The 17,048-nt window shown below is 45.8% G+C and overlaps 1 protein-coding gene across 1 annotated transcript in view; it reads right to left on the reverse strand.

The window, feature by feature from the left end:
* LOC139266134 (amine oxidase [flavin-containing]-like) overlaps positions 1–17,048 on the reverse strand; it is an 89,124-nt gene that overhangs the window by 15,695 nt on the left and 56,381 nt on the right. Inside the window, exons 9-12 of the mRNA XM_070883980.1 lie at positions 15,194–15,290; positions 5,479–5,532; positions 1,852–1,909; positions 388–485 (exon numbers count right to left, since the gene is read on the reverse strand). Of these exons, the coding sequence (XP_070740081.1) occupies positions 388–485; positions 1,852–1,909; positions 5,479–5,532; positions 15,194–15,290 (307 nt within the window). The remainder of the gene's footprint in view (positions 1–387; positions 486–1,851; positions 1,910–5,478; positions 5,533–15,193; positions 15,291–17,048) is intronic.

The following is a 17,048-nucleotide window of genomic DNA, read 5'->3' on the forward strand; positions in this document are numbered from 1 at the left end:
TGGCAGAGGGGAGGGAAGAACAAAAGGGAAGGTCTGTGATAGGGTGTAAGGCAGGAGAGATTTAATGACAAAGGGGATGATGGCGCAAAGGCAAAGGGGTGGTAATGGGACAAGTAAAGAAACAAAAGATGGTTCCTGTGGTTGCAGGACTGACAGCATGAGCTTTGTGCTCCTCCACAATTGCAGCAGAAGATTACGTGTATGTACTCAGGCTATACCATGTGCTGAAGTCTAGTGAGGCTGTAAGCATGGTGTTCACCCCAATAGCTGGCGCTGTGTAAGCAGTACACATGAGAAAGTAAAGACAAAGTACAGCACTCAGCCTTCAGCGAGAAACACTGTGCACTATGTTGCAGCTATCTGGAGTAAATATTCACAGGTGCATACCTGCCAAATTGAATAAACGTCCCTGGTGGGAAGTATGCAGTGTAGCAGCCACCCGAGTACTGCTCCTCACACCAGTCTTTCTCTTCGTAATGAACTGCCTGGCAACAATAAAGGTTTGTCTTTTAATGACATGTAATAATAACAGAATTTATCACTAGTTATGCATGGATAAAACTTCAAGCATTGTCAGTTTCTTTTCCGAGGCTGTGGGACACAATCTCATTTGAGGAATAGTCTATTGGAGGCCAAGGGACTACTGGAGTAGAAACGAAGGGTGGTCCTATTTCAATGAGAGGGCCAACTAAGAGTAACGTATCATTTCTAAAATGGGACTGTCCTTAAGTCTCCCTTAGTATCAGTATGTGCAGTGCCTCTAACGTACATGGAATGTGAGGCATTGATGACCTTTCAAAGCCCAGGCTCCTAGCATGCTAAGTGCTTCCTACTTGTATATACAAGGGCTCATTGCGTTGCGTGTGGAGTAAGTTTGACAATAAGGGGCATCTATACTGGAAGCGCTGTGACATTTCATGGTACAATATCAACCCCTAAGTCTCAGAACACTTTGCATAGTGAATCACTCTTGAAGTAATATAAAGAAATGCCCCAGCGATTCTGCACTGCCAACATCTCAGAAGCAGTACTGAGATGAATGACCAATTAATCTGCTTTGTTGTGACATTTGTTGAGAGGGGGGAGGAGTACTCCCTGCTCTTCTTCAAATAGTAACATGGGGTGTTTGTAGATATTGGGCGAGGACAGAGTGAAGCTCAGCTCTCATATTTCCATATCTAATTACCGGTCAATGCTTACTGCCTAGACTCAATCAAGAAGATTGGCTGCATGAATCAGTGTATTCAGGAAAAAAATAGAGACTACTGGGGAAGAAAATGAATATCTCACTTTCAACAACTCAACCAATCCTTCCCCATCATAATTGCGCATCACATGAAGCAAACTGACACACTCCCTTCTCATTATGCTAATGAGAGGCCTAATGCCTGTCATAGGATTGCTCCACCAAACTGGGCTGTCCTAAGCGGAGCAGGCATTGCACCTGATCTGCTCAGGTTCTTCAGACAAGGATGCAATCTAATTAGCGGCCGCCAGCAAAGAGGTAAGTATATTTCGTTTTAAATTCAAGTGGAGCCAGGAGGAACAGGAGTGCGCCTCTCAGCTGCACGGCATTCCTGAAGGCTGCTGCCAGCCGCGATTGACCTCTTCCTCCTGTCCTTCCCCCCCCCAACCCCACTCCCCCATTCCTGGAACTTACCTGAGAACCAGTGCTGACGAGGCAAGTGGCCCGAAAGTTGTTTTGGGAGATGAGCGAGCTGCCTGTGCAGCTTGCCCCAATTATTGAAATCAGGCTGGGGCCCAGACGTATTTTTACCTCATTAACTCACACCTTCACTACAAACGCAAGATAATTGATTATCGTGGTGTCTCGTAATAAAAGGTGCTTACATACAGGGCTTCTTCTGTCTCCAGGACTCGTGCATAAATCTGGCAGATTCGTTTCTTCCTGAAAAAACAAGATCTATTTTCATCTCAACAGAAATGTGGCTGGGTTAACATTGAGGTACATAACGTGTTAACAGTCTCTTGTGTGGCAACAGAATGAATGCTGCATATTATACTGTGGTGTCACATGCTGTCTCACACAGGTGTATTATGGATTTGTTGCAGATTAAGCTCGATCACACCGGTCCATCAACTACTCTGTTTACACAGAGAGTGGTGGGAGAATGGAACTCATTGCCACATGGGGTGGTTGAAGCAATTAAGGGAGGATTAATGCAATTAAGGGAGAGAGGAATAGAGGGAGAGAGGCAGGATGGGAAGCGGTAATTAGAGTGGGAGGAAGCTCATGTGGAGTATGAACACTGGCCAAAAGACCTGTTTCTGTGCTGTAGATTCTATGTCATTCGCTGTAGGTGCTTCTTCTTAGGCAGTCCTTCAGAGTCGAGGATGACTTGCTTCCACAATAATATGAGTTCTAAGATGACTAATGAGTCATATGTGGGATCTACAGACTCTGTCACAGGTGGGGCAGGCGGTGGTTGAAGGGACAGGTGGGTGGGGTACTTGATTTGTTGTACGCTTCCATTGTTTGTACTTGGCTTCCGCGTGCTGCCGACGGAGAAACTCGAAGTGTTCGGTGCCTTCTCGAATGCTTCTCCTCCACTTTGAGTGGTCTTGGACCAGGGATTTCCAAGAATCGGTGGGGATGTTACATTTTTTCAAGGAGACTTTGAGGACATCCTTGAAGCATCTTCTCTGCCCTCCTGGGACTCGCTTGCCGTGACGGAGCTCGGAGTAGAGGGCTTGTTTCGGGGGTCTTGTATCAAGCATGCAAACAATGTGGCCCATTCATCGGAGCTGAGTGAGTGTGATCAATGCCTTGACGCTGAGGATGTTGGCCTGAGAGAGAACACTGATCTTGTTGCGCCTATCCTGCCAATGGATTTGTAGGATTTTGCGGATGCAGCATTGGTGGTACTTCTCCAGTTTGGCTACTGTACATTGTCCAGGTCTCTGAAGCATATAGCAGGTCGGGTATCACTGTTACTCTATAGACCATGAGCTTGGTGCCGGGTTTGAGATCTTGGTCTTCAAACACACTTTTCCTCAGGCGACCGAAGGTTGCACTGGCACACTGAAGGCGGTGTTGGATTTTGTCATTGATGTCTGTCCTCGCTGACAGAAGGTTCCCAAGGTATGGAAAGTGGTCCACATCGTCTAAGGTCTCGTCATGGATCTTGATAATCGGGGGGGGCAGTGCTGTGTGGCGGGGGGCAGGTTGGTAGAGAACCTTTGTCTTACGGATGTTTAATGTAAGGCCCAGACTCTCGTATGCTTCAATGAAGGAATCAATGATGGTTTGGAGTTCGGCCTCCGAGAGTGCACAAACATAAGCATTGTCTGCATACTATAATTCAACGACAGAGGTTAGAACAACCTTGGTTCTGGACTGGAGGCGACGGAGATTAAACAATTTCCCGTTTGTCCAGTAGAGTAGTTCCACTCCAGCGGGGAGCTTGTTAAAGGCGAGATGAAGTATTGCAGCAAGGAAGATTGAGAAGAGCATTGCTGTGATGACACAGCCTTACTTGATCCCGGTCTGCACTTGTACTGGGTCTGTGGTGGATCTGTTGGTAAGGATCACGGCTTGCATGTCATGGTGAAGCAGGCGGAGGATGGTGACAAATTTTTGTGGACAGTCGAATTTGAGAAGGACACTCCATAATCCCTTTCGGTTGACAGAGTCGAAGGCCTTTGTGAGGTCAAAAAAGGCCATGTACAGAGGTTGATGTTGCTTCTTACATTTTTCTTGAATTTGTCATGTGTTGAAAATCATGTTCGTTGTGTCTCTTAGTGGGCGGACTCTGCATTGTGACTCTGGGAGAGCTCTTCAACCACTGGAAGGAGATGATTGAGGAGGATTCTTGAGATAATTTTACCTGTGACAGACAACAGAGAAATTTGTCTGTAATTATTGCAATCGGACTTGTCTCCTTTCTTGAAGATGGTCACGATTACGGCGTCTCTGAAATCACCTGGCTTGCTCTCCTCCTTCCAGATGAGAGAAATGAGGTTGTGTATTCGCGCCAAGAGTACTTAACCGCCATGCTTTAGTATTTTGGCAGGATTCCATCTGCTCCAGAAGTCTTGTTGTTTTTCAGCTGCCTTTTCAAGCTTATGCTGGGCTGGGATTGTGCCGAGATAGTGGAGGTTAGCATGCTGTGGGATGGAATCAAGGACACTCACGTCAAGGATAGAGTCTTGGTTAAGGAGATCTTCGAAATGCTCCTTCCAGCAGGCACTGACTGCCTCTCTGTCCTTAGTGAGCACCTCTCCATTCTTAGCTCTCAGCGAGATAGGTACTTGGGTGCTTGCACCGTAGGTGGTCTTGACTGCGCTAAAGAATTCATGCATGTCATGATTGTCGGCTAGTTGCTGGATCTCCTGCGCCCTTTCCACCCACCATCTGTTCTTTAGGTTATGAGTTTTTTGTTGGACCTTTGGCCTTCAGTTGTCTGCAGATCTGTTTTCTTTCCCTCGAGTTGTGATGATGTTTCCAATTTAAGAACGCCTTGCGTTTACGATTTATTAGCTCCTGGATCCCCTGGTCGTTCTCATCAAAGGAAGGATTGATGCATATATGAGGGAGAAAGGAATAGAGGGATGGAGGCAGGATGGGAAGTGGTAATTAGAGTGGGAGGAAGATCTTGTGGAGTATGAACACTGGCCAAAAGGCCTGTTTCTGTGCTGTAGATTCTATGTCATTTGATGCAGGTGCAGCATGGGTTAGACACACTATAGTTTTCTCTAATCTCTCAACAAAAACTTCAAAACCAGTGCAACACTTCCATTTCCCATATTAGCCACTGACAAGTTAGTGACAGTTTACACTGGGCAATACTGTGGTGTGAATGTACACCAATGTGAACTGAGCTGAGACAGCCCTAACTTCGTTGAAACATTGGACCCTTTCAGCCAATAAAGAAAGGAGATTTTCACATATTAGTCCAGACTGGTTTTAAACTCATACTACAGGGATGAAAGGACAATGGGGTAGATATTGACTTGGGCGATAGTGTAAAATGGGTAAGAGTGAATCAGCAGCTTGCTTTTCATTTCTCTTGATTTTGATTTCTATTGACTTCAAGATATATGGGGAAACTTTTCAACTTTGCACCCCCAGTGAGTGAAGCTCTATTTGCACTATTATCTGGCGGGTCAATTCAATTTACTTCTCTTTCATTCACAGAATTAGCTCTGCGCCAATGTGAAAACATAACCATTTCAAAATGGCAGCCATTTGGAAAAAGGATGGCAGCACAGCCTGGTATCAGTGATGTTTATTGTTTCCCATATCTGACTCTGAATGGGAGGTCTATTTAAATATGGGAATCCTACTCAAAGCGCTGAGAGCTGCTGAGGGTGTAGGTTTAGATTGAGATTTCCATGTTAAACACAGCAGTGCTGCAGGAAAATTGCAAACACACTCCCACTTTTACATGTCAGGTAGTTTTAAAAGCTATCATTGAAAAGGTTACACAGTGGCAGACCAAACACCACAACACCCACCTCTCTGCTTTGGTGAGACTAAGTAAGAGTCGAGCCTTCCTCGCCAGTATAAACCTAGAAAGAAATAAAAGTACTCAATTATACGTCAGATAATCTGATTACCGGTAACCTAATAGAAACATAGAAACATAGAAAATAGGTGCAGGAGTAGGCCATTCGGCCCTTCGAGCCTAGTTACTGATCCACAGGACATGTATGCTATCTGGAACTGTCACATTTGAGAATTTCTTTGACCTTTTTCCACAGAAAAGTTACATTTAATGGTTTGTTTGAAGCAAAGTGTATTTACACGTATTAAAAAAATACATTGAGACAAAAGGTGGTTAAAATGCTAGTGAGCAAGGTTTGAAGTCGCTTCACCAAAGATTATAATCAATAAGCAACTCATTACCCCTCTCAGTAGTCAATGAACACCTCACACCCATTGTATTGGGAGGTCCCTGGTCCCACGAGACGTGGCAAGCATTCTCTAATATAGGCCTTTCCCTAGGGTTGTGTACACAAAAAATAAAAAGCAGACAGAGACACATGGCATCAATAAGGTTTTTAAACAGAAGGCTACATGGTCAAAATCTCACCAAGCTCAGAAGGTTAGGATGCACGATGTTCGTTAGAAGTTATTATGTTTAAGCAAAAAGAGAGCATGAAAAATTCTTGGCAAGTAAAATCAAGGCAAACCCAACGATGTTTTATAAATATATTAAGAGCAAGAGGATAACTAAAGAAAGGATAGGGCCTATTCGAGACCATGAGGATAATCTGTGTGTGGAGACAGAAGATGTGGGTATGGTTCTTAATGAATATTTTGTGTCTGTTTTCATAAAAGAGAGGGGTAATGCAGACACTACTATCGAGGAGGAGAAGTGTGAAATATTAGATGAAATAAACACAGTGAGAGAGGAGGTATTAAGGGGTTTAGCAGCTTTGAAAATGGATAAGTCCCCAGGCCCGGATGAAATGTATCCCAGGCCGTTAAGCGAAGCAAAAGAGGAAATAATAGAGGCTTTGATGATCATTTTCCAATCCTCTCTGGCTTCAGGTGTAGTACCAGAGGACTGGAGGACTGCTAATGTGGTATCTTTGTTTAAGAGGGAGAAAGGGATAGACCGAGTAATTACAGGCCAGTCAGCCTAACCTCAGTGGTGGGAATATTACTGGAAAAATTCCTGAAGGACAGGATAAATCTTCACTTCGAAAGACACGGAATACTCAGGGACAGTCAGCACGGATTTGTTAATGGAAGGTCGTGTCTGACTAATTGATTGAATTTTTTGAGGAGGTAACCAGGAGGGTCGATGAAGGCAAAGCATATGATGTAGTGTATATGGATTTTAGCAAAGCATTTGATAAGGTCCCACATGGCAGACTGGTCACAAAAGTAAAAGCCCATGGGATCCAAGGCAAAGTGGCAAGTTGGATCCAAAATTGGCTCAGAGGCAGGAAGCAAATGGTAATGATTGATGGGTGTTTTTGTGACTGGAAGGATGTTTCCAGTGGGGCTCTGCAGGGCTCAGTACTGGGTCCCTTGCTTTTTGTGATATACATCAATGATCTAGACTTGAATATAAGGGATAAGATTAAGAAGTTTGCAGATGACACTAAAATCAGCTGTGTGGTTGATAATGAAGAAGAAAGCTGTAGACTGCAGGAAGATATCAATCAACTGGTCAGGTGGGCAGAACAGTGGCAAATGGAATTTAATCCAGAGAAGTGTGAGATAATGCAATTGGGAGGGCTAACAAGGAAAGGGAATACACATTAAATGGTAGGATACTGAGAAGTGTAGAGGAACAAAGGGACCTGGGAGTGCATGTCCACAGATCCCTGAAGGTAGCAGGCCAGGTGGATAAGGTGGTTAAAAAGGCATATGGAATGCTTGCCTTTATTAACCGAGGCATAGAATACAAGAGCAGGGGGTTATGCTTGAACTGTATAAAACACTGATTAGGCCACAGCTGGAGTACTGCATGCAGTTCTGATCACCGCATTACAGGAAGGACGTGATTGCACTGGAGAGGGTACAGAGGAGATTTACGAGGATGTTGCCAGGAGTGGAGAATCTGAGCTATGAGGACAGATTGGATAAGCTGGGTTTGTTTTCCTTGGAACAGAGGAGGCTGAGGGGAGACCTCAATGAGGTGTATAAAATTATGAGGGGCCTAGATATAGTGGATAGAAAGGGCCTATTTCCCTTAGCAGAGGGGTCAACAACCAGGAGGTGTAAATTTAAAGTAATTTGTAGAAGGTTTAGAGGGGATTTGAGGGGACATTTCTTCACACAGAGGGTGGTGGGGGTCTGGAACTCACTGCCTAAAGGGTGGTAGAGGCAGGAACCCTCACCACATTTAAAAAGTACTTGGATGTGCACTTGAAGTGCCATAACCTGCAGGGTTATGGACCTAGAGCTGGGAAGTGGGATTAGGCTGGATAGCCTCTTGTTGGCCGGCACGGAGATGATGGGCCGAAATGGCTTCCTTCCGTGCTGTAAATTTCTATGAAGCAAGGCAACCCACTAATGTGGGGAAATGCAGTGACTTCACTATTTTCTATTATTATACAAAGGCAAATTGTATTGAAAGAATTAAGCAAGTCATGTATAACTGTTGCTTTATTTGTTCATTTGCTGTTTGTGAAGTTTAACAGGTTGCTGGCATGTATCTGGCCTCAATTTACAATGTATTTTCTCAGTCCACCTTTGAAAAGATTGAAGAAGCATGTGTGAAGACACATTCAAATGGAGGAATATCCAGTTTGTATGTCAAGGGGAATGTCTTATTAGTTTCCTTGGGTTATGCTATTGTATGATTAGATATTGGGCAGTGTGAGCCATCTCTAGTACATAAGGGCCATGGGATCCACTTACAGGAGCCACTGAATTTTTAACAGAGACACAGGAAATTAACCATTACCTCCATGGGAGGCTTGGTCAAGGTCAAAACATTTCCTCCTTCATTACTAGCACAGCTTATTGCACTCTCAATTACCAACTACTTTCCTGTAGTAAGTCTGGTGGGAATCTTTATCTGCGGAAGACAGTGTGACAGCCTGGCAGTAAATCTGATTATCTATATACTCTGCCATAGGATAGCCTAGCACTCCACACAATAAATCCAGCTGCTTATATTTTCTGTAGTGCACAGCTTGGCACTCCAGGCAGAATGAAAGATCATTTTAAATTTCCTCTCAATGGTTCTCAGCTGCGTTCCAAGTCTTAATGATGGGATGGGTTCAGGATGTGCAGCAGGATTCTCACTAACTCTGGGACCGATCCAGGTCACAGCTCAGAGTCTATTGAACTTGCACTGACTCTGGGACTGATCCAGGTCACAGCTCAGAGACTATTGGACTCACACTGACTCTGGGATTAACTAAGTCACAGTCCACAGCCTACATATGATTCTAATTAAAGATTTGATTCAAGAGTCTAGCTGGCTCAAGCGAATACTAAAATGAAAATATTTTAAGAAAAGGAACATCAGAAACAGTCAAGAATGAGAAAAGGCCAATTGGCCCATCAATCTAATTTCTCTCATTTGACAGCTCACCCTGCCTAGCATGTAATTGCATTTGGAATGCCCGAATGCCATTGCTTCAACTTCCTTACATGGTAGCCCATTTCAACCATGAACCAAGATTTTGAATGCAGAATCTTTTCTAAGATTTGTTCTAAATTTAATTTTCACCAATTTACATTCATATCCTTACATTTTATTGTCCTTCAGCTGCCTAGGTCCTAAGCTCTGGAATTTCTTCTCTAAACCTCTCTGCCTCTCTTTTCCTTTAAGACGCTCTTTAAAACCTACCTCTTTGACCAAGCTTTTGGCCACCTGTCCTAATATCTCCTTATGTGGCTCAGTGTCAACGTTTCTTTGATAATACTCCTATGAAGTGCCTTGTGATGTTTCAATACATTGCAATTTATTGATCTCATTTAGTACTTTATATGAATAATTTAAGAATGTTTGCTGCTGCTGTGGAACTGCACCTGCTGCAAGAAAATATCAGGAAATTATGAGTAGGTTCCCTGATATGTGAGATCAGCAGACAAAGTTATACCAGGAGCATGATTTCATAAAACTGTACCTAATATATCGCAAGAAGTTTCCCGTTAGTTTTCTCCTCTCTAGGTTATTGTAATGTATGCACCTGTGAGTATGCTCTCAGCTTTGTAGAGTTGTTTGAGTGCTCCGCAGGCCATTGCACATGAACCAATGAATGCTACAGAGTAGATTTGCTTGATGGCTCCTGTGCAAGGATGACAAGCCCCTATTCCATTATTTGAAGGGGCTGCTCCTCAATTTCTGGCTGCACTTCAGTCCCACACTCCTGATCTTTGGGCACCCTGTGCGGAGGGGAGCGGGTAGGTCCGAGGGCTTCCTCGTAGGACTGCTCCTGGGCACGGCCAAGGGTGCCATCAGCCGGTCCAGGCAGCGGGCGGTCGAGGGGGTCGTTCAGCCTGACTGCCTGCCTCTCTTCCGCGCCTACATCCGGGCCAGGGTGTCCTTAGAGATGGAGCACGCGGTGTCCACCGGTACGCTCGCGGCCTTCTGCGAGAGGTGGGCGCCGGAGGAACTGGAGTGCATTGTCACCGCCGGCAACCAAATTTTAATTTGACTTTATATGTTTTAAGGTTTAATTTGTTTTAATTGCCGGGTTTTTAGTGTCCCCCTCCCCTTTTATAGGGGGCACTTGTATATATATCTCTGATTTTACTGCCCAAAAAAAAACAACAACAAAAACACAAAAACAAAGGGCATATGAAAAGTGTTTAGAGTGTCCCCCAGATCGTGGGGCACTTGACTTAAATGTTTAATTTTGTCCGATCAAAAGAGTTGTAGAGTTGTTTGAGTGCTCCGCAGGCCATTGCATACGAACCAATGAATGCTACAGAGTAGATTTGCTTGATGGCTCCTGTACAAGGATGACAAGCCCCTATTCCATTATTTGAAGGGGCTGCTCCTTAATTTCTGGCTGCACTTCAGTCCCATGCTTGTGATCTTTGGGCACCCTGTGCGGAGGGGAGCGGGTAGGTCCGAGGGCTTCCTCGTAGGACTGCTCCTGGGCATGGCCAAGGGTGCCATCAGCCGGTCCAGGCAGCGGGCGGTCGAGGGGGCTGTTCAGCCCGACTGCCTGTCTCTCTTCCGCGCCTACATCCGGGCCAGGGTGTCCCTGGAGATGGAGCACGCGGTGTCCACCGGTACACTTGCGGCCTTCTGTGAGAGGTGGGCGCCGGAGGGACTGGAGTGCATCGTCGCCCCCGGCAACCAAATTTTAATTTTATTTTATATGTTTTAAAGTTTAACTTGTTTTAATTGCTGGATTTTAGTGTCCCCCTCCCCTTTTATAGGGGGCATTGTAAAATTTATGATTTTAAAGTCCAAAAAAACACAAAAAAAAACCCAGCAAAAAATACAAAAAAAACCCCAAAACACAAAAAAGGGCCTGAAGAATGTTTGGAGTGTCCCCCAGATCAGGGGGCACTTGATTTAATGTTTATGTTTGCCCCAAAAAGAGTTGTAGAGTTGTTGAGTGCTCTGCAGGCCATTGCACATGAACTAATGAACGCTACAGAGTAGATTTGCTTGATGGCTCCGGTGCAAGGATGACAAGCCCCTGTTCCATTATTTAAAGGGGCTGCTCCTCAATTTCTGGTTGCACTTCAGTCCCACACTCCTGATCTTTGGGCACCCTGTGCGGAGGGGAGCGGGTAGGTCCGACGGCCTCCTCGTAGGACTGCTCCTGGGCACGGCCAAGGGGGCCATCAGCCGGTCCAGGCAGCGGGCGGTCGTTCAGCCTGACTGCCTGCCTCTCTTCTGTGCGTACATCTGCGCCAGGGTGTCCTTAGAGATGGAGCACGCGGTGTCCACTGGTACGCTCACGGCCTTCCGTGAGAGGTGGGCGCCGGAGGGACTGGAGTGCATCATCACCCCCGGCAACCAAATTTTAATTTGTTTTTATATGTTTAAAAGCTTAATTTGTTTTAATTGCCGGTTTTAGTGTCCCCCTCCCCTTTTATAGGGGGCACTTGTAAAATTTATGATTTTAGTGCCCAAAAATTTTTTTTAAAAACACAAAAAACAAAACAAAAACATTTTTTTAAAAAAGGGCAGTTGAAAAGTGTTTGGAGTGTCCCCCCTTTAATAAGGGGGCACTTGATTTAATGTTTATTTATTGTTTCCTACAAAAGAGTTGTAGAGTTGTTGAGTGCTCCACAGGCCATTGCACATGAACCAATGAACGCTACAGAGTAGATTTGCTTGATGGCTCCTGTGCAAGGAAGACAAGTCCCTATTCCATTATTTGAAGGGGCTGCTCCTCAAGTTTTGGCTGCACATCAGTCCCACGCTCCTGTTCATTGGGCATCCTGTGTGGAGGGGAGCGGGTAGGTCGGAGGACCTCCTCGTAGGACTGTTCCTGGGCCAGGCCAAGGTGGCCATCAATCGGTCCAGGCAGCGAGCGGTCGAGGGGGTCATTCAGCCCAACTGCCTGCCTCTCTTCCGCAGTTACGCTCGTGCCAGGGTGTCCCTGGAGATGGAACATGCAGTGTCCACCGGTACGCTCGCGGCCTTCCGTAAGAGGTGGGCACCAGAGGGACTGGAGTTCATCATCACCTCCGACAACAACATTTTAATTTGATTGGTTTTTGTTCCAAAGTTTAATTTGTTAATTTGTTGGTTCTAGTGCCCCTCTAGTAGGGAGGCACTTGGCTTATTGTTTTACAAAAATAGTTGTAGAGCTTATGGGCCCAAATTTGCCCAGGAGTTGTGTAATGTCTGTAGCTCCACACTGTGGATGCCTGTGTTACTGCAGCTAGTGCTGTTTAATAAAGAGCAGGTCACCTGACCAGCAGGTCAGAAGTTTTCGGAACCTGCAGCCATCTTACAGGTTGTGTGTTGTGTGCTCATGAACAAAAATGGTGTGAAACATACCAAGGTTCCATCATACCACTCTGCTTCAAATGGTGCAGCAGAGCGCACTATACAAATTGTAAAACGTGCCCTCATCAAACAAATATTGGATCTAAATCCAAAGAAACAACAGTTGTCATTGGGCCACAAATTGGCTAATTTTCTAATAACGTATCGTAATACTCCTCACACAACTACTGGTAGAACACCAGCAGAGTTGTTTCTCAAACAACAGCCACGAACCAGATACTCGTTGTTAAAATCAAACTTGGCACAATCTGTAGAAGAGACACAGTTAAGACAGAAAGAGAATCATGATAGAGATAGAGTAAAAGAGAGAAGTGTGAAATTAAACCAGAAGGTGAGAGTGACAAACCATCACCATAAATGGGTAAAGTGGTTACCAGGAAGAATGGTGAAAATATGTGGTCCTCGCACATATTTGGTCAAGATGTTTGATAATGGACAGGTTAGGTTTGTTCACATTGATCATATTTTACCCACAGACAGGGAAGTGGTTGAGAGTGGGAGTGATTCAATTATTTCTGACTCATCAGATAGTTTTGATACACCAGTAGCATATCCTACATCCAATGTACTGGAAACAAATCCAAGAGAAAGTCAGAATTTAAGTCTGAGTCCAAGTCAGGAAAACAAACAGTCTGAAGTTAGAGAGAGTTCAAATGGAAATCAAGGGCATCCCTTGGAGAAAAACTTCCCTCAGGATCAGCCTCGAATGAGTTTAAATTCAACACCATGTTTGGAAGGTTCTGTTCGAGAGCGAAGATATCCTCTTCAAATCAGAAAACAAGTGGTTAAGCTTGATTTGTAAATATGGCAAAATAAGTTCATATCCTTTATTATGTATAACCATGCAAGTTATGTATGATGATTGTTTGTTATAATAACTTCTTCATTAAGGAGGGAGAAGTATAATGTCTGTAGCTCCACACTGTGGATGCCTGTGTTACTGCAGCTAGTGCTGTTTAATAAAGAGCAGGTCACCTGACCAGCGGGTCAGAAGTTTCCGGAACCTGCAGCCATCTTACAGGTTGTGTGTTGTGTGCTCTCTGAAGATATGACAAGTTGCTCTGTTTTTTTGGAGCAACTTGCTTTTTCTGGAGTATCTTAAAAATCCCCATTCCATACATTTAATTTGCGCCAGTGTAAATGAGTTAGTTAGGATTTTCTTTAGTTTAGTTCTTTTTTCAAAAGACGCAATACCAGCCACCTATGCCTGTTTTGGCCATTTAAGCCAGTTTGGACAGCTAATAGTTGCTCCAACTAACTTAGGCCAGCGTATGTGGTCACTTGTGGCCGCACAGATAACCCTTGCGGGAGTTAAGAAGTCAGCACAGGTAGCCAGAGATAGGGGTGGGAAGGGAAGCACAGAGGACCTTGCAAAGTACTAAATGCCTTCACAACAACATTCAAGAAGCATAAAAACCATCAATAATAAATTTTAAAAAACTTAAGTCCTACCTTCTTATCAAAACTCTCCTCCTCCCCCCCTCCCCCCATCAAAACAAAGCACAGCCATCAATAAATAAAAAATAAAACTCAAGTTCTACCTGGCTGGGGAAGTCAGTGGGCCGGGCCGGCCGGTGCAGGAGGCCACTCGGCCGAGGATAGGGGCGGGAGAACTCACCGACTCGAGAATGCACCTGCAAGCCCTTCGGCCAGGGCTAGGGGTGGGAGAATGCATCGACTCTCTCTCCGAGGGACTTCACTTCACTTCTCCGAGGGACTTCTCCGAGCAACTTCTCCGAGGACTGGACTTCTCCGAGGAACTTCTCCGAGGACGGGACTTCTCCGAGGGACTTCTCCGAAGACTGGACTTCTCAGAGGACTGGACTTCTCCGAGGGACTTCTCCGAGGACTGGACTTCTCCGAGGACTGGACTTCTCCGAGGACTGGACTTCTCCAAGGGACTTCTCCGAGGGACCTCCGGCTGGGGGCAGGAGCTACTGTGCATGCGCGAAACCTCCAATGCGCATGCATTGAGCTGCTGGCACTGTTTTTTGCGCAGGGCCCTAGCTCCGCCCCCTAATGGACAGACCACGCTGCACCAAGCCATGGGAGAGGCCACAGGGCGGGGAGAATACAGAGCTACATTTTGGGCGCCATTTTGAGAGCAGAAAGTTGCCGCACCTCAGGTAAGTGCGCCGAAAAACCGGAGGGCCAAATTTGGGCCCATTGAGTTGTGAGTGGCTTAGCCAGTCATGTGATGTTCATAAGACTCAATAAAACCCCAGCTGGTTGGGTTCAGGTGGGGCAGGTGGTTGTGAGCCTGGTGGATGAACTGGTAATGTGGAGTGTGATTGTTAAATCTTTGCTAATAAACCAACTAGGTCTTAATAGCAACGTGTTGCTATGAATTCTTAAGCAAAGAACCCATGAAGCAAATACATTACAGTTGTAGAGCTTTAGCATCTCTAATCTCCTTCATAGCTCATTCTCATTATACTTAGGCTCACTCTTCTGTTGCCTTCCTCTGCAACCTCTCCAATGTATGTATGCTCCTTTTCAAGTATAGTGACCAGAATTAAACACCATATTGCAAGTAAGATATGACCTGGACATTATAAAAGTTCAGCATTACCACTGCAGACTTAAACTCCACTGCTCTGCCTACATATTGCAGCATTTTATTTGCTCTTTAGTTACTTCTTCACATTGTCTGAACAATGAAAGTGGCGAGTCTAATGTCACAGAGAGACTTACAAAGTCTTCCTTTGCTAATTTTGATCATTTTAACATAATATAAGATCTTAGCCTTGTGCATTTCTTCAGTTCTGTGAACCTACCCCATAATTGCAGGATAGGAACCATCAGGCTTGGTGTCGTCCAGTGTTAGAGAAATAGGCGACTCCTCATCTTCAATCATCATGGTGCCGCAGTACCCTGTCAGCAGAAAGACACTTTATTGCAGAGCAGCAGGAAATGTTTGGTGGATAGGGAAACACACATATGATACAACACACACCTGACAAATATTTCAGTGAAATTGCTGCCTTAAAATCATATAATTATAGAATAGTCATCATCATATGCAGTCCCACAAAATCGAGGAAGACTTGCTTCCACTCTTAGCATGAGTTCTTAGGTAGCTGTACAGTCCAATACTGGAACCACAGTTTCTGCCACAGGTGGGACAGATAGTCGTTGAGGGAAGGGGTGGGTGGGACTGGTTTGCCGCACGCACTTCCTGCTGCCTGCGCTTGATTTCTGCATGCGCTCGACGATGAGACTCGCGTTGCTCAGCGCCCTCCCGGATGCACTTCCTCCACTTAGGGTGGTCTTTGGCCAGGGACTCCCAGGTGTCAGTGGGGATGTTGCACTTTATCAGGGAGGGTTTGAGGGTGTCATTGTAATGTTTCTGCTGCCCTCCTTTGGCTTGTTTGCCGTGAAGGAGTTCCGAGTAGAGCGCTTGCTTTGGAAGTCTCGTGTCTGGCATGCGAACTATGTGGCCTGCCCAGCGGAGCTGATCAAGTGTGGTCAGTGTTTCAATGCTGGGGATGTTGGCCTGGATGAGGACGCTAATGTTGGTGTATCTCCCAGGGGATTTGTAGGATCTTGCGGAGACATCGTTGGTGGTATTTCTCCAGCGACTTGAGGTGTCTACTGTACATGGTCCACGTTTCTGAGCCATACAGGAGGGCGGGTATTACTACAGCCCTGTAGACCATGAGCTTGGTGGCAGTTTTGAGGGCCTGGTCTTCAAACATTCTTTTCCTCAGACGGCTGAAGGCTGCACTGGCGCACTGGAGGCGGTGTTGGATCTCGTCATCAATGCCTGCTCTTATTGATAGGAGGCTCCCGAGATATGGGAAGTGGTCCACGTTGTCCAGGGCCACACCATGGATCTTGATGACTGGGGAGCAGTGCTGTGTGGTGAGGACAGGCTGGTGGAGGACCTTTGTCTTACGGATGTTTAGCGTAAGGCCCATGCTTTCGTACACCTCAATAAATACGTCGACTATGAGCTGGAGTTCAGCCTCAGTATGTGCGCAGACGCAGGCGTCGTCCGCGTACTGTAGCTCGACGACACAGGTTGGAGTGGTCTTGGACCTGGCCTGGAGACGGCGAAGGTTGAACAGTTTCCCACTGGTTCTGTAGTTTAGTTCCACTCCAGCAGGGAGCTTGTCGACTGTGAGGTGGAGCATAGCAGTGAGGAAGATTGAGTAGAGGGTTGGGGCGATGACGCAGCCCTGCTTGACCCCGGTCTGGACGTGGATTGGGTCTATGATGGATCCGTTAGTAAGGATCACGGCCTGCATGTCGTCGTGGAGCAGGCGGAGGATGATGTCAAAATTTTGTGGGCATCCGAAACGGAGGAGGACGCTCCATAGATCCTCATGGTTGACAGTGTTGAAGAAGGCCATGTATGAGGGCTAGCGCTGTTCCCTACATTTTTCTTGCAGCTGTCGCGCTGCAAAAATCATGTCTGTTGTGCCTCGTCGGGGACGAAATCCCGCACTGTAACTCCCGGAGGAGCTCCTCGGCCACAGGGAGAAGACGGTTGAGGAGAACTCTAGCGACGTCTTTCCCAGTGGCTGATATCAGGGAGATTCCTCTGTAGTTGCCGCAGTCGGACTTGTCCCCTTTTTTAAAGATGGTCATGATCACTGCATCTCTGAGAACTCCTGGCATGCTCTCCTC

The sequence above is a fragment of the Pristiophorus japonicus genome, chromosome 6, assembly GCF_044704955.1.
Source record: "Pristiophorus japonicus isolate sPriJap1 chromosome 6, sPriJap1.hap1, whole genome shotgun sequence".
Taxonomy (NCBI): domain Eukaryota; kingdom Metazoa; phylum Chordata; class Chondrichthyes; family Pristiophoridae; genus Pristiophorus; species Pristiophorus japonicus.